We start from the raw sequence: 18637 nt of genomic DNA, 5'->3' as shown, positions 1-18637 counted from the left end.
ATGAGATAGAATACATTAATATCGACTCTCAAAAGAAACATATATATAATTCATAAGATTTAACGTGGGAGAAAATGAGAAGCATTACCCAGTGTTTTGGTAGCAGGCGATCATACGAGTAGTTGAAGAAGAGATTGTCTTATGTATGACGCGAGTATACATTAATATACTCGCACGACGTACATAAACACAAGGAGAACATTAATATCGTAGCGGTGATAGTAATGTCTTTCATAGCAGTTGAAATCATGTGTCATCCAAGCAATATGTACATTTTGCATCGGATACAGCGATTCCATTGATTGAGTTTTTGCATGCCAAACTTAATTTGAAAAAGTGCAGCAGTCGCACTGTATCAACAACAAGATCAAAAACAGTAATGGAAGCAACCAGTATTCCAAAGATATATTGAGCATATTAAGACCAAAGTATTTATTTCATACTTTAGTTACCATAAGTTCCATCATTCATCGAAAATGAAAGCTCTGAGTCTGAATTAATCTATGTAATAAACACAAATAAAATGTAAATTAATTATGAATCTTTGGATCACTATAATCATTACTAAATCCTGCAATTATCCTCTTCCCGAAATTTTACATTAGCTTTAAGCCAAAATTTTTAAGGTTTCTTCAAAAAAGGAGGAGGTTCTCAATTCGTCGGTGTGTTCTTTTTTTTATGTTTGCTACCTCAAAACTTTCGACTGGGTGAACCGATTTTGATAATTAATTTTGATTTTATTTAAAGAATTGAAGAGTTCCGTTTACTTTGCCATGGATTCCGTAATCAGAACCTAACCAAACTCTCACCAAACTATCTTTGAAGTATATTCTCTCCAATAAAAAAAGAACCATCGAAATCGGTTGGCGCGATATTGAGTTATTCGTAAATTTATCATCCACTTTGCTATACGTATGTATAGCAAATTTAAGACTTTTATGGTTTTCTCATGGATGCCATTGTCAGATCTGGACCAAATTACAATGGGACCAGGGGAAGCACCAGCTTTCAAATAAAAGAATTATAAAAATCGGTTCACTCAGTCGAAAGTTTTAAGGTAACAAACATAAAAAAAAACATACCGACGAATTGAGAACCTCCTCCTTTTTTGAAGTCGGTTAAAAATACGCAATTATTTTTATACTTTTTAGTGCACATTATATCTATTGTTTTGGAATAGTGTTTTTGAAGTCGGTTGTTTTTTTTTTTTTTAATTTTTAAACTGACAAGCCTTAACAGGAGATAGTTTTAATTTAGCGCAAAATTGCTTGATGGACAAATGGCAGACTTCGTGTTGATAAAAAAAATGCCCCAATAATAAACAAAGCGTTGCCGTCCTTTTAGGGAGTACTCGCTTTTAACAAAGGTACCCATATCCTAGCCTGGAAACATTGCACAAGGATATTCATGCTACAGGTTGGGGATAAGTGGAAAATATTCTAAGGAACTGGGAGAACGCCACCCAACCAGATAGTAAGGTTTTTTCTTTTTTTTTTTATGAAAATAAGGGACGAGACGAGCAAGACGTTAAGCTGATGGTAATTGATTGACAGCGCCGCTCAGGATTCTTGAAAAACCCCAAAAATTTTGAGCGGCACTACAACCACGCTTAAGACAAGATGTTAAGTATCATTTGCCCAGTAATTTCACTAGCTACGGCGCCCTTCAGACCGAAACACAGTAATCCTTCAAGGCAGATATGCATTACTACTTCAAGGCAGAAATAGGCATCGTTGTGGTACCCATAATCTAGCCGGCGTCCTGTGCAAAGGAGCCTCCCATTGGTAGTTGTTAGAGGGAGGTGTTAAAGTTTAAGGCATGTGATAAGTAAGCATTACAGCACGTAGATAAGCTAATGTACTTTGTAAAAAAATATTGGTAATTTAAAACAAAAAAAAAAAACAAAATAGTACCTCTTGTGATCGCAAATTGCTATAGTCATCCCTGATTTGGAAGTACAGGCCAATTATCTGTGATAGTTTAGTGAAGTCGGTGTTGTTGTCACTAAACAGTTGCATTAAGCGTATTGCCAGTAGGAACAGCCCGCCTGTCTCTGAAAACGTAATGTTATACTAATAATACTTTCTTTGAAACTTTAAGGCAAGCATACGGCCTTAAAGATTCAAATACTTGCATGATAGCAAAGATAATTGAACATAATTCTATCGAGACAATACTGAAATTGAAGTTTTAATTCAGCTCTGCAAAAGTTTTTCCTTTTCCCTTACATTTCTATTTCTAAAATCATTGATACCTGCAAATGATCTTTAATAATTGTTATATTAAATGCAGGCAATAATTACAGACTATAGATAATATTAATATTTTTATTTTATTTTATAAAAATATTAATATTATCTATAGTCTGTGAAAAAAATGTTTACGGCATCTGATTACATATTGTGGTTGATACTATGTCGTTGCACGTCTATACTCAGCGCGCGAGTTGAATGCAGAGTTCAGGAATGCGATAGTGATGTGACCTAATTATAATTGATGAACATAATCATAAGTGTGTCGATAAATTTAAACAATGTTTTAAGTTTACCATTTTAACCTAATAATTAAATCTCAAATTTTTGTGTTTTATGAAAATAAGGCTCGATACGAGCAGGACGTTCAGCTGATGGTAATTGATACGCCTTGCCCATTACAAAGTAGTGCCGCTCATGATTCTTGAAAAACCCCAAAAAATTCAGAGCGGCACTACATCTGCGCTCGTCACCTTGAGACGTTAAGTAAGAGGGAGGTAAAATGCTTTATAATATTAAACTCTTCACTAACTAAACTGTTAAAAAAGCTTATTATTGTTACGTTGAAAATACGTTGATGACTAAACTTATATTCTTAGCGCGTTTCAAGGCACATAAAGCGCCATACATCTCTCATTATGTGAACTATTTTTGAGTAAAGTACTATGTTTTGAGCATACGAAAATGTTCATCCATCCAATACTTACTCTTTATTGTCATATCCCGATACTCCTCCTCAGTGGGACATATAAAGTTGTCCCGCCAGTATATCTCTAGTCCTTGACCTCGATGCAACTCCAACAATTGTTCCGTGTACACTGTTGTTGCCTGGCATATTTAAATTTAAATTATTAAATTTTTACTAGTTTATTCCTTTTTCAATTATTTTAAGAGATAGGTCCCTAAGATTTCAAAAGATTAACTCTCCTTTATTGAATGACACTCGAACCCCACCCTATTTCAATGACTTCACTGTTTTACCAGCGAATTATCCATACACACTCTTAGTGTCTCGCGCCAAGTATAAGTTTAAGATATATGTCAATATGTGTGTAAGATTCAAACAATAATATTTTTTTCTCAAATATTTTAAGAAAACGGTCCCTAAGACACGCGAGATTATAAAATATTAACTCATTATCTAATAATATTAATTAAATGATTATTTTAGGTTAGAATAAAATAGCTGGAAAGTGAAGAGTAAAAGTACGCCTTGTACTTGATATAGGCGCGAACTATATGGATAAAAATCAGAAATCCTACTTGCGGGTGTCCCAATTGCAATGTCTTCTCAAGCGCAATGATGATAACATAGTTCGCTGCGTTTATCGTACTGGCTATTCCATATATTGAATGAGCAACCGGTATCCCTCTTCGAAGCGTGGAATTATCCTCAACATCGTCCAGTCTGAAATCAATATATATATATATATATATATATAAATTTAAGTTGCGTACTTTTAAAACCTGTTGTGTAGAGCTGTGCCAGTCGTCGCTTACCATGGCAGAACAAAAATATTTTTTTAGATTTAATTATTAGGTTAATATAGTAAACTTAAAGCATTGTTTAAATTGATCGACACTCATCATTATAGTCATCAATTATATTTATGTCACAGCACTATCGCATTCCAGAACTCTGCATTCAACTCGCGCGATATCTGTAGTTATGTTGTGGAACTGCTATGGAAGCTGTAAAAACTCCTGTCTTTAACCGTTTTACGTTCCCGAAAAAAATCACAGTGCATTTCGATTTTACTAAATTGTTCTACAGCCACTATTACTTTTCCTTGTGTATGATTACAAAAATACTAAGGCTGCTCAAACTATCATATTATATCCTAGGTCAGAAACATCGCTAAGAATAGGAGAATAGTAATAGTTGTTTAATATTGATATGACTTAAATTGCTATCCTTGCTCAAGAACATAACAAGAATAATTTAGGAATAGTCCGTTATATTTTTTTATATCAAAATAGACTTAGTTCGCTAAAAATATGGTGTCATATTTGGCCAATATGAGTAGAACTCGAAATTCAGAAAAACCATGGGGTGATTGATCTCACTTTCGCTTGTTTTATTGACTTATATTGGTAAAAGTAGAGGGATTTTGAATATAGAAATCTAAAAATGCACCCAAGCTTTTTTACAATAAAATTCATTTTTTTTTACATAATCACACTATTCGTAGTAAATGCTTATTGAATATTAATTAGTTTTAGTAATTAAGTTAATTAATTAAGTTAATTTATTTTTGCTTATTTAGTCTTTGTTCTTTATTCGCCATAGCATAATAATGCTAACGGGTATATAGGTACATAGGTTATCACGGGCGACTCGGCGACTCCAGCGAGCCTAAAACTCTCCCAACTCCACAAGGTAGTTTTTACTACAGGATATCGGACATAAAAGAATCGCGTATGCTGAAGAACCTGGTAAGAAAAATGGCGCAGACTATATAAATTAAATTGTTAAATTTACATCAGTCCTTGACCAAGGTTTCAAATTAATCATCCGTTTTAACGGGGTCGAAAATCGCTTCAAAGATTCCGTTACGTACAAGCAGCCATACATACCAAGCTAATATAAGTGGAGCAGACTGTTTAAAATATTGTATTGTCATCGGTCGTTGATATGTGTGCAAAGTTTCAATTCAATCCGGCGTTTGAAAGTTGGTGAAAATCGTGTCCAAAGGTCGCGTTACATAGATAGATACAGGAGAAGCTAATATAAAGCGTGTTACACAATGACGTTACATTTATAGACAAATTACGTCGTATAAAAACAAAGCCGTAATGTGTAACATGCCACAAATTACACCAAAATAAACTTCGAGTGCTATATCTATACATTGCCGCATTTACTCTAGATGTTTAAAATATTCTTGGTCAATAAGCAGCAATGTTAAACATATATTCAGTTCAGGTTTGATTTGGACAGTGACAGTTGACACACGATGAGAAATTGTGCTTACATATATTTTGCTCCATTGTTAAAGTTTTCCTGCAATGTGTTCTTAGAGGAAAAATATAGTCAAATATATTACGCGGAGTACCTAAGCACTTATATTAAAAAATAAGATAAATTTAACTCCATTATGCCGCATATATTATTGTGATACTCATAAAATTATACGATTCCCACACTACAAAAAAAAAACTATTTGAAATTTAAGTAATTAATCTAAGTTATATTACATTAAAATAATAGGAGGAAAATTAATATTAAAACTCCACGAACATATAATTATGCAGTAAATTCCAAACATAAATTGACCTTAACCATTGGCTTACCAAATCGCGTCTTAATGTTTGAAGTCCTGTTACATTTAAATATTTCCTAAAAGGGATATCCTTCATGAGATAATTATTAATTAACTTCCCATAAGCCCTGTTACAAGTACCGTGGTTATGGATTGAAAGATTGTCGTCCGCATAGCAAAGAATGCAGGTGGATTGCAGCCAGGGCGTGCATATCATATAGACAATTGGGCAGTGCCTATCTCGTTATAAACCTAAATAAATATAGCACTAGAGTTAAAGATTATGTTAAATTTAAATGCGCTATTATTTTTCGTTGGATCTACAGTTCCTAACTAATAATAAAACCAATGCACGCCCCTGATTGCAGCATAGGTATCGTTGATGTGCAGAAGAAACAGTGTAGGGGCTAGCACGCAACCTTGCGGGATACCAGTGTTTATGGATAAAGTCGGAGAATGCGCGGTCGATGATGACCATTTGTATAACTTGTCGGCAAGCTCATAGCGCTTTGTGTGAGTCCGGATAAACCGCTTTCGCCCATCCATGGGTGAGGTATACAAGAACACTAGCTGGTCGTTGCGACGGAAACCGTATTGGTAATCGTTAATAAGGTGCTCCTCCAGGAAACCCAAGACCTGGTAATTGATGATCGACTCCATAACTTTTCATAAAAAGGGGTTTATTTACTTAATAGCCACTTCGACAGAATACAGATACATATACAAACATAAAGTTTAGATTATTTAGTTTTTAGTTCTAATATGTACCTACATCTATAACAGAAAGGCACAGCACTGATCAAATTTAATTTAAAGTTAGTGTTTTATAGTTATGTATAAATTAAAGTTACAATGAAAATAAAATAAAGTTAAGTAAGTAATTTGACTTAAAGGTCTGGTATTCTTTTATGGAAAAGAAGGGCAAACGAGTGTACGAGGGTCATCTGATGTTAAGTGATCACTGTCGCCCACATTCTTCATTTTTTTAAGGTACCCATGTCGTATCGTTTCGGAAACACCGCACAAGGAAGATCATTCAACAGCTTAGTTTATAATCACACTAAACGTGATAAAAGCGGTAGAAGACATACAAAGAAGCATGTCTCTACGACACGCCAAGTGATCCAGCCGTTCATAGCGCACTGGATCCCCAACAATCGAGCTGCTCTGCGTTGTTATGTTAGTATTTAATTTTTATGTGAGCCAACAGAATCTTTGCATAATATAGTTATATTTGAGTGTTTTCTAACAAGCACCAGCTCTTGCTATTGGAGATTTCAGTCCTAAATTTTAAATAAAACTAAATATATGTATAAATACATTTACGCGGATATCTCGAAGGTACGGTAAAAGATGTTTTAAGAAATGCGTGTTTAGGGGATTTCATCTTACAGAAATAAAGGGGCTGTTGTATAAGGACATCTGTGGCTTATTCCACTTGCTGGAAAAGCCAACTGGCTTGTGAATGTTGAAAGTAAGTGATCTTTGGATGTTTTCATTGCCATGTGAATGTATATTATAGGTAAAGGGGATTCTATATCTAGGCATTATTATAGATAGTAAATTACATATCAGTAACTTAGTAAATAGACTGAGGACTGCAGCTTTTGCCGTTATTTTATAAGGGACGAGACGAGCTGGACATTTAGCTGATGGTAATTGATACGCCCTGACCATTACAACGCAGTGCCGCTCAGGATTCTTGAACCCAAAAATTCCTTGCGGCACTACAATTCGCTCGCTACCTTGAGACATAAGATGTTAAGTCTCATTTGCCCAATAATTTCACTAGCTACGGCGCCCTTTACACCGAAACACATTACTGCTTCACAGCAGAAATAGGCGCCGTTGTGGTACCCATATTCTAGCCTAGCCGGCATCCGGTGCAAAGGAGCCTCCCACTGGTAAAAAGATCAGACAGTTGACTGATGTGAATACAGCTCGTTTGGTCTATTTTTCGTACTTCCATAGCATTATGTCATACGGTTTGTTATTGTGGGGAAATGCTGCGGATGTTCATAGTATTTTTGCGATCCAAGAGGGCTATTAATATAAATGAAACGTTCCGTCGGCTAGTACTCTTCATCAGTTCCACTTCACTAAATAAAACTGTCTGTATATTATAGCCTTTCAGGGCTCCGACGTTTTTAGGTACATAATATTAAAAAAATATTTTATTGGAAATAATCACGAACGTGTTTGAGCAAAACCAACCGACGGAACAAGCTGGTTTTAGAAGCGGATATTCTGCTATAGATCACATACATACAATAAAACAAATCACAGAAAAATACAAAGAATATGGTCTACGCTATTATCTAGCGTTCGTCGACTATAACAAAGCATTTGACTCTCTCAAACATGAACCGATATGTGAAGCATTAGCTTACCAAGGAGTACCAAAGAAATATATAAGAATAATTGCAAATGTCTATAAAAACATGACAGGGAATATAAAAGGGCTGGAGATCAATTTCAAATTAAAAAAGGTGTAAGAGAAGGAGATCTTCCTCTATCCCCCAAACTATTTTCGGCTACATTAAAACAAGTTTCTCGCAAATTAAATTGGACAAAATATGGGATACGAATAAACGGGATGATGCTGAACCACCTCCGATTCGCCGATGATCTGATAATAATTAGAGACAACCCAAGTCAAATGCAGGTCATCCTCGAAGAAATGGTATCACAAAGCGAAAAGGTGGGTCAGCAGATGAATACAACGAAAACCAAGCTGACGACGAATAGTTCAAGATCACCGATTGAAGTAAACAGCGTAACAACAGACTACGTCGACGAATATACTTACCTCGGACAGATAATCTCCCCTACGAATACTACCTCTACAAAACAGAATAAATATAGCATGGAAACGTTACTGGTCCCTAAAAGAGAATATGAAAAACCCGTCATTACCACTTAAACTCAAAAGTATTGTTTACAACACCTACATACTCCCAGTTATAACGTGGTTGTCAAAAATGAGCACTACCCAACGATAATCTCAACAAACTAAAAACATTGACATGTACATAACATAGAAAGAAGTATACTAAGGATTCAGAAAAGTGATAGAATAAACTTGAAACAAATAAGAAAACGGACAAACATTGCAGACATATCACATATCACCTAATACGAAACAAACAAGAAATCTGCGCCAAAATAGTAACAGAATGGTATCCTAGAGAAGGAAAACGACCGTGAAGATAGGGAGGCTGAGTCGTAGATGGAGCGACGAATTAAAAGATGCTGCTGGAATGACGTGCAGCGATCATGTCATGACGAGATAGGAGGCCTATGCGAAAGCAAAACAATCTGTGCCGATGTCTACTGCAAACTAAATGTAAATCTTAAATTATCTAAAGATTTATATTAAAGGCTATTCAAACAATCTGTGCCGATGTCTACTGCAAACTAAATGTAAATCTTAAATTATCTAAAGATTGATATTAAAGGCTATTATTATTGTATTAATAAAATAATAATAAAAAAAAATGCTTAGATAATGTTTTGCCAATGACTTCGACCTCTGCATGGTGCTCGGTCATTTGAACTCTGTAATTATTTAAACTATTAAGTAATAAATTTTAATTAAAGCTGACACAGAGAAGATAATAGTGGCGTCAGGGTTGTCACGCGACAATTTTCGATAATGTTTGTGAAAATCTCCTAACGGTTTGGAATTTAGACCAAAAATTTACTATGTTTGCCATAGTCAATTTTTGGTTCAAAACAGAAAAGTAGACAAGTAAAATTACGATAGTTGTATTAACAACTATAATCTAAATTTTATGATGGTCGGGTCAAAGAAGTCTATAAACAACAACTCATAAATTAAGGCAATTATTTTAAATATCAAAATAAATAAAGTTATTTTTACATCGTAAATCAAATTCGATCATCAATCAAGTTCGGCCACTTATCGCTAGAGAACACTGCAATCAAATCCTATACTAAGCGATCCAATAGCTTTAAAATAGATGATAAATTCAGTATGCAACTGTTATCACTTTTACTTATTCAAATTACTCTATAATTAGCACATTAAGGCTGGGTTTCATCAACTAGCAATAACAAACATGTGAAAGTACCGGTAAAGCAAAAAATCTGTTGCACCATTTGAGAATTGTAAGAGCCCTACCCCACCGAGATGCTATGGCGAATTCACCGAGTGCGTATCATAACTATTCCTTTTAAAATTTAATATGGTCAACTCACTTAGCGACGGTTTGATAATGTCGCCATTACCACTGTCAGCGCGCTGTGTGGAGTCTGAAGTCTTGGCGATCTGGCGATGTCGCCAGAAAAATGTACACGAGCCAGCTGCGTCTCACTCATTCAGTGTTTGGACGGTTGAGCGTCCGCGAAGAGTTTCGCTACAGAAACGATAATTGTAGCCATTCAAAATCGTCCATGTTTATGGGATACTGCAATAACAGATTATTGCGACCGTAATTTAAAATAAGATGTTGGGACGAAGAGTCAATGTATTCATGCGTATTTTTCTGTGAATAAGACCCATAGTTCCTACGTAGTAGACAATGTGAGTACATTTTGTGCTCCCGTGAACACCAATAGTTTCAGTCCTTTCGTGCTCATCATCACCACCGGCACGCCCCCCGCTATGTCAAGCCCTAAGAGCACTCAATCCGCAATTTGAGACGGGAACTCACATCACCGCGAACTCTCTACACTCACCCTGGTAAAGGACCTCCGAATGGTCCGAAACTAGTCATTCAAATTCAAATATTTTTATTCAAAATAGGATGTGACATCACTTATTGAATGTCAAAAACTACCACCCATTCCAAAATGAATTCAAATTCAAATTCAAATATTTATATTCAAAATAGGATTTAAAATCACTTATTGAACGTCAAAATCTACCACCCATTCAAAAGAGACTGCCTCAGACCTGAGAAGAATGGGCGCAAGAAACTCAGCGGGCTTTTTTTTTATAATATAAAATATGGATTACAATGTAATATCGTACAATAAACATTTATAATTAAAGAGCCTGAGGGTGTTCGCTTAATTCCCAGTCCGTGGTGTCATTAAGAAAATCGTTTATGCTATAATAACCTTTCCAACACAAACGTTTTTTAACAATTCTTTTAAATTTCGTAACACATTTGTTTTGTACATTTTCTGGGATCATATTGTAGAAGCATATACATCGCCCAACAAAAGACTTACTAACCCGACCCAACCGAGTAGTAGGCACAACAAGTTTATGTTTGTTCCTCGTGTTAACATTATGAATGTCACAGTTTCTAGAAAATTCCTCAATGTGCTTATGAACATACAAAACATTATCAAAAATGTATTGAGAAGCAACAGTCAAAATGTTTATTTCTTTAAATTTTTCTCTTAATGATTCTTTAGGACCTAGGTTATAAATCGCGCGAATAGCCCTCTTCAGCAGCACAAAGATAGTATTGATATCGGCCGCACTGCCCCATAACAATATACCATAGGACATAATACTATGAAAATAACTAAAGTATACTAATCTCGCCGTATCTGTGTCAGTTAACCGTCTGATTTTCTTAACCGCATATGCTGCAGAACTAAGCCTATTCGCCAAATCCTTCAATATGGGGGCCCCACTGCAATTTGGAATCAAGAGTAATGCCAAGAAATATAGCAGATTCCACTGGCTTTACCACCTCTCCATTTAATAAAATATTCGCATCTACATTTTTGACATTTGGCGCGGTGAATTTAATATATTTGGTTTTATGATTATTTAACAATAAGTTATTGGCGCTAAACCAGTACACGATGTCAGATAGAGCATTGTTTACTTCGTAATACAAAACTTGGCTTCGTTTCACTTTGAATATAAGTGAAGTGTCATCTGCAAACAATACCACCTTGTGTTTTTTTTCTACAAGGTTAGGTAGATCATTTATATAAATTAGGAAGAGGAAGGGTCCAAGAATAGGTCCTTGTGGTACCCCCATACCGAGAGGAGTCCCAGGAGATCTCCTGCCATTCACCTCGACCCTCTGAATCCTATTATTTAAATATGAGATCAGAAGATCGAGTGCAGATCCTCTTATACCATAGTGGCATAGCTTCCTGACCAGCGTTGAATGTTGAACACAATCAAAAGCCTTAGATAAATCACAGAAGATACCAAGTGCATTCTGTGATTCCTCCCAGGCCTCAAAAATAATCCTGATGAGTTCAACACCTGCATCCGTAGTCGAGCGTCCCCTAGTAAAGCCAAATTGTTTTATATGAAGTAACTTATAAGTGTTAAAGTGAGTAAGCATTTGGCTTAAAATAATTTTTTCAAAAATTTTACTAAGGGTCGGTAACACCGAAACAGGGCGATAGTTATTCGGGTCAGAAGTGAGTCCCGATTTAAATATTGGTGTAATTTTACTATACTTCAGAAGGTCAGGAAACACGCCATGTTCAATACAGCTATTAAAAACTAGTGCTAGATATGGTGCTATGACGTCAATAACAGAACTTATTATTTTTACAGATATGCCCCATATATCAGCAGATTTTTCATTTCTAAGGATCTGAAAGTTTTAATTATTTCTGCTGGGCTAACAACACTGAATTTGAAATTTTGTTTATATTCCTTAACATTTTCCAAAAGAAGTGACTCGGCAACACTGGTGGAGGAGACAAGGGTGCTTGAGATGGAAACTGGAATGTCAGAAAAAAATTTCTCAAAAGCAGAAGCTACTTCCTGCTCAGAGTGGATTTTTGTATTGTTTATTATTAGATTATATTCAAACTTGCAGTCTTTCGTTCTTCCAGATTCCCAGTTAATAACATTCCAAGTCATTTTTATTTTATTTGAAGCATTTTTAATTATTTCTCTAATATGCATTGACTTAGCAATAGTACATACTTTCTTAAATAATTTTGAATAATTTTTCACATATACAAGGAAAGATGCATCATGATTACATGATGATCTCTCACTATATAGTTCATATAACCGTTGTCTGCTCCTATGAATACCAGCTGTTGCCCAGTTGTTAAATGACAAGAGACCACCCGAGTTGACTGTCTTTGAAGTAAATATAGAAGCAAACTCTGTTTTAATTATTTTAAATAACTTACCATACATCTCATTTGGACTACTGTTATAATTCAAATACAAGTTTGAGAGATTTTCTGAAACATTGCCTCTATATTTCTCCATTCGCCTATTGTTTACCGGAACAAACAAACTTTTTAGTTGAAGTACATTTGTTCCCTTCAATATTAAAAGAGGCTAATTGACCAAAGTGGTCTGAGCTCAGTTTACTAATTATTGATTGAGAAATAGGTTTATAATTAGTAAAAATATTATCAATACAGCTTTTAGAGGTGCTAGTTACTCTAGTAGGTTCTAAGAAATTTTTTGATAAATTATATGATTTAAACAAATATTTGAATCTAATACTTGTGGTGGATTTTTGTAATAAGTTAATATTAAAGTCACCACAAATCATAATATATTTCTTAGATTCTGATAATTTTGATAGAACCTCCTCCAATACACTCTCAAATAACTCATATAATGCATCTGGGGGTCTGTATATGCTATGCCTCAGACCTGAGAAGAATGGGCGCAACAAACTCTGCGGGCTTTTTTTTCCTTTTCATTATTATTATTATTATTAGTATTATAATCTAAAAGCATTGATATTTTAAGCTGAATCATGACATAAAAGGTGGTTAATTATAAAAGGTTGTGTGACACACACGAGGATATAATCGGCAGAAATCTGTGAAGTCCGGTTCCATCAGTGGATAACGTAAAAGTGTACACTTAGTTCAAAAAAACTTAAATTTCTATAAAAGGTTGTTGCCATAACAGAAAAAGATCCGGCTGCGGCTTCAGGATTCGGAAATCCTGAGGATGGCTCGCAAATAGATAGACAAGTAGAAGGTCGAAAAAGACAGAAAAGGGAATACTGAAGATGGTAATGCAGTTCTTAATTAATGAGAGCAGAGAAAAAATTTACATAGGTCATTAAGATGAAGATAGGTAATTTCAATTGTCATTAGTTGAAAGATTAAAAGAGTCTCTCCACACAAAAAAATGGCAACCAACATTAAAATTATGTCTGTTCTAGATGAAGAAACCCGCATTATGCCTACTGGGAATACGCGCAACTGTTGATGTTTTGATTAAAGTGCTTTGCTTAGTGTCAATAATAGATTTCTTCTGGACTTAAAGATTTCCTTGATATTGTATCATAATTCATCAGTTCATTCCTACATAAGCTCAATAATTCATCGAAAGATGACACTGACATTCTCACGTAGTTATAAAATTTGGAGGATATTTTCATAAATCTTCATATTATATTTTGGAAAAAACACCACTTGGGCCTCGATCCGATATAAAAGAATGGACCCACAAATTCTTAGGTTTCTTCTTAACTTTTTGTGTCCATTCTCAATACGAGATCTGAGAAAACTACAGAGGGTAGACACTGGCCTCTCCATTTGGAGCTATGCCTACATGGCGCCATTGCATCTCGGTGTGGTAGGGCAAGGGCTCTAACCTCTAATCTTCACCGGTTAAAGCTATTGTTAATGTTAAATAGCTAAATAGCGAACTGTCAAAAGTTTCAAATAAATATCCGAAATTTAATTGATATTTTACTTTCTAACTTTAACTATGCCAATAAATACGATGGTGCAACACATTCCGCAGTCTATGTTAAGGTCAGCGTCAAAGTTAACGTTCAATTTCACTAAGACCTTAATTATAACAACTAACATGATGCAACCTAGCCAAATAATCTGAAATAGAAGTCATATTCGCATGCAACTTTCAAAATTTTACCTTTTCAAAATAGGTACCTAATGAAGAATGATTCCCACTTTTCAATGCCAAATTACCATTTAAATATTATTTGATGACTGATGATGTACATGCAACTGTTATCTAATCTATATACTTATATAAAAATGAATTGCTGTTCGTTAGTCTCGCTAAAACTCAACAACGGCTGAACCAATTTTGCTAATTTTGGTCTTGAATTATTTGTGAAAGTCCAGAGAAGATTTAAAAGGTGAATGCCCTGAAAGGTGGGTGCTTCCCCCTGCGTAAAAAAGAATAGGGTAGTCCCAGGGCGTCGTAAGAGGCGACTAAGGGCTTTTTAAAAGTGAGAGAGTGACACTGCCGTCTTATGACGTCAGCACAATCGGGCCAGACTCGTTTATAATAAAAGTAACAATTGTAACATATTGCGTTGCGATCGTTCTGTAATAATTGTTTAAGGAATTAAGTACTTAATAAACTGAAATTACATCTGACACAGCAGATAACAGTGGCGCCAGGGTTGGCACGCGAGAATTAAAAATTTATATAATTTGCGAAAGGTTGAATTTAAAGCAAAAATTGACTATGACAAATACAAACAGAAAAGTAGAAAAAAAGTATGGTTACTATCGCAATACAAATTACCTACAATAAATGTTATGGTGACTGGCTCATGTACAGAAGGTACACGTGGATAAATCAGTTGGAAGGGCTTTAAGAGGTTACATTGGCAAACGCCTTTTAATAACTCTAGGAATCAACCCCAAGAAGACACAAGTTTGTGCGTTCACCATTAAAAAGTCTCACTTTCTCGTATCCCCTCGATTCGAGAACACTGCTCAAGTACCAGCTTCTTTCATTTGACCGCATACAACGAAGAGCGGTTCGAATCATCGACGATCAAGTCATCTCCTTTGGCATTGCGCGGAGATGTGAGTTTTCTCTGCATCTTCTGTCGCATTTATCACGGAAGGTCCTCAAAGGAGCTGTTCGGGTTGATTCCTGCGGCTGAATTCCTCCACCGGACATTACGTGCATAAAACCACCCGCATCACGTTGACGTCTGGCATTCCACAACAGCGCGTTTTGCAAAAAACTTCTTGCCTCGCACAGCCACTTTGTGGAATCAATTACCCCTTTTTCTTGAACAGTTACGACTTAGGGACCTTCAAGAAAAGGTTTTTGAAGGTGCTCATGTAGTATCGTCCCGGAAACATCGCACAAGGAAGATTATTCTACAGCTTGGTCGTACATGGAAGAAAGTCTTATACTTTGTATTAAAAATCAAACGAAACCAACAAGCCTTCAGTTTCCCCAAAGAGGTCACCGAATCGTATCCACGGACGCAAGTAAATCTACATCTGACCCATAGAGAGCCATACGTTAAAGCGATCTGGAGTGCTAATTACCGACTACCATCGGTCTTCGCCAATTCTCACAATTTTCATTGGAAGGCTCCTTTGCACAGGATGCCGCCTAGATTATGGGTACCACAACGGCGCCTATTACTGCCGTGAAGCAGTAATGTGTCAGCATTCCTGTGTTTCGGTCTGAAGGGCGCCGTAGCTAGTGAAATTACTGGGCAAATGAGACTTAACATCTTATGTCTCAAGGTGACGAGCGCAATTATAGTGCCTCGGCCACGTAGAATTTTTGGGTTTTGCAAGGAATCCTGAGCAGCACTATATTATAATGGGCAGGCCGTATCAATTACCATCAGCTGAACATCCTGCTAGTCTCGTCCTTTGTCACAAAAAAAACATAATACAAATTTTAAGTAGTCATATAATGTTATGATGACACATAACAGGATAATAACATTTTTAAACATTATAATTTGATAAAAAAGACCTTGAATTGAAACACAAATGGCTACAGCTAACACCTAAATCTTAGACAAATAACTGTTTGTATCGCAAGCGCGCCTATTTCTGCCGTGAAGCAGTAACGTGTAAACATTACTGTGTTTCGGTCTGAAAGGCGCTGTAGCTAGTGAAATTACTGGGCAAATGAGACTTAACATCTTATGTCTCAAGGTGACGAGCGCAATTGTAGTGCCGCTCAGAATTTTTGGGTTTTTCAAGAATCTTGAGCGGCACTGCATTATAATGGGTCCTGCTCCTTCTGGTCCAGCTAATTCCTGCTTTATTGGCACGATTTTATACACTTCGATACTACCACTACGATTTAGGACTATATTTCGTTGGAACACCACGGTGGCTCCGTAACCAGTAGGAGGCTCCTTTGCACAAGATGCTGGTTAGATTATGGGTACCACGGCGCCTATTTCTGCCGTGAAGCAGTAATGTGTAAGCATTATTGTGTTTCGTTGTTCGTGTTGAGACTTAACATCTTATGTCTCAAGGTGACGAGTGCAATTGAGGTGCTGCTCACAATTTTTTGATTTTTCAAGAATCCTGAGTGGCGCACTGCATTGTAATGGGCAAGGCGTATCAATTTCCATCAGCTGGACGTGCTGCTCGTCTCGTCCCTTATTTTCATAAAAATAATAATAATAACGGCAATTGTAAATAAAAGTGTGAAATTGCCGTTTTATTGTAATAGGAACTTCGAATTGACATAGAACCTTCATGGTTTGAGATTCTTGGGTGAAACTATTTTCACATGGTATCTATGTAGTTTTTTCTTTTTAAATAATGTGCAACATTCGATTATCGACATTCAGTTGCTTTTTTTAATCAACTTAGAATAGAAAAATGGATACTTCGAAAATTCGAGTTATTTTCGAATACGAGTTCCGACGCGGTACTAACGCGTCAGAAACAGCTCGCAATATCAATGTTACTTTTGGAGAGGGGACTGCTAATGAACGCACTTTTTTAGTCTTATTTGCGACACGATAATAACCCCATTCGCCCTGTTTTGTCTCCTTTTGTCAAGCCTCATTCTAACTCTACAGAAAGAGACGAGAGTAATCTACAATACTGTTATCACATTTTAGTAATAAATGTAAAATGATATTATATACAATATTCGTGACACATAAACGAGTTTTAAATAGCCACGACCTCGCCGATTACGTCATAGGTACATACAATCAAAACATTGCGTTTTACACTCATTAATTATAGATTTAATTCGTGTGTATGGTTATTATTAACACTATTATTTACACATCTTAATGTTACGAGTTATCTTAAATGTTAATTCCGCAAATTTTTTTTAGTGACATCACGGTGGCGCGACTGGTCCGTAAGCTACCAAAGTAGACACCATACCGACACCAGAGTCATGACGCGTCCGAACTGGTCACGCCACCAAATAGGGTATATGCATGTAACTTATATTTAGTAGAAATATTATTTTTTCTTATCTTTATTATTATGTATTTTATCTTAAATAGCTTTTTCTAATTAAATTTGTGCTAACTAATAAATCTATCTATTTTTATATATAAAAGAGAATATATGTTTGCATGTACCCTAATAACTCAAACTATTCAACCGATCTTAATGAAATCGTTTGTAATAGATTCATTGAAGCTCAAGGAAGGTTTACATATATAATTTATATGGCAAAACAACGTTTGCCTGGTCAGCTAGTATTAAATATACAAAAGTGCAATAAATACGCGCGATATATAATACATCGAAATGCAATGCTATTGGTTGAAACGCAGTGTGACGTCAAAGTCTAGATAAACATAAGCAATGGTCCATACCATCTTCATACCATTCTTAGATATTATTTTCGATGGTTAACGATATATCAAATTATATGTTGGTTTTTTTACAATTTACTGATCTGTTTAATTATTATTTACAATGTGTGAAAGTTGATTTGTTAAAAATCAATCAGATAATCTTCCAAAAATAGATTCGTTTATGATGCTGTTTGGTGACGCGTTATTGTGTTTCGAACCCAGATTTTATTTCTGTGATAATTAATTTAATTTTTAAGTTTTCTCAATTCATACTGCTTCACATTAATTTCTAAAACTAAACATAATATATAAATGCAGAAAATATAATTTAATAATTAACTGGTATTACCATATCCATTGTTTTTTTCTGTTATTAAAGATCATTCACATAATATGATTCTCGTTGAGAACAATGTTAAGATTCTGTTTTAAGTTTTTGCATTTTTAAAGTAAAAAAAATAATCAAACTATAAACTAAATAAAAACGCGACCGCTCATTGTACGAATTATCACTAAAATGTCATGAACTGAATTAATTGTATCGCGAATTTGTAGGCATTTCTAGGTAAAACATAGGTTCTAAATAAGCAATCACCAACATATTATATACTAAAATCTTCTCACGCTGCATCTAATGGTACGGTTAGAATTGTTCTTTATTCTG

The 18637-nt window shown here is 35.3% G+C and overlaps 1 protein-coding gene across 4 annotated transcripts in view; it reads right to left on the bottom strand.

Moving 5' to 3' along the window:
* LOC126964836 (terpene synthase) overlaps positions 1-18637 on the bottom strand; it is a 70428-nt gene that overhangs the window by 33817 nt on the left and 17974 nt on the right. For 2 of the 4 annotated variants that reach the window (XM_050808153.1, XM_050808148.1), the window contains exons 3-5: positions 3516-3660; positions 2960-3080; positions 1914-2053 (exon numbers count right to left, since the gene is read on the bottom strand). The exons of 1 other annotated variant lie outside the window; for it this stretch is intronic. In XM_050808153.1, coding sequence (XP_050664110.1) covers positions 1914-2053; positions 2960-3080; positions 3516-3660 — 406 coding nt within the window. The remainder of the gene's footprint in view (positions 1-1913; positions 2054-2959; positions 3081-3515; positions 3661-18637) is intronic. One more of the 4 variants, XM_050808152.1, reaches the window with a different exon arrangement.

The sequence above is a fragment of the Leptidea sinapis genome, chromosome 6 (assembly GCF_905404315.1).
Source record: "Leptidea sinapis chromosome 6, ilLepSina1.1, whole genome shotgun sequence".
In the NCBI taxonomy this organism is placed as follows: Eukaryota; Metazoa; Arthropoda; class Insecta; order Lepidoptera; family Pieridae; genus Leptidea; species Leptidea sinapis.
Note: the sequence above shows the minus strand (reverse complement) of the source record. Positions and strands in the feature narration are given on the sequence as shown.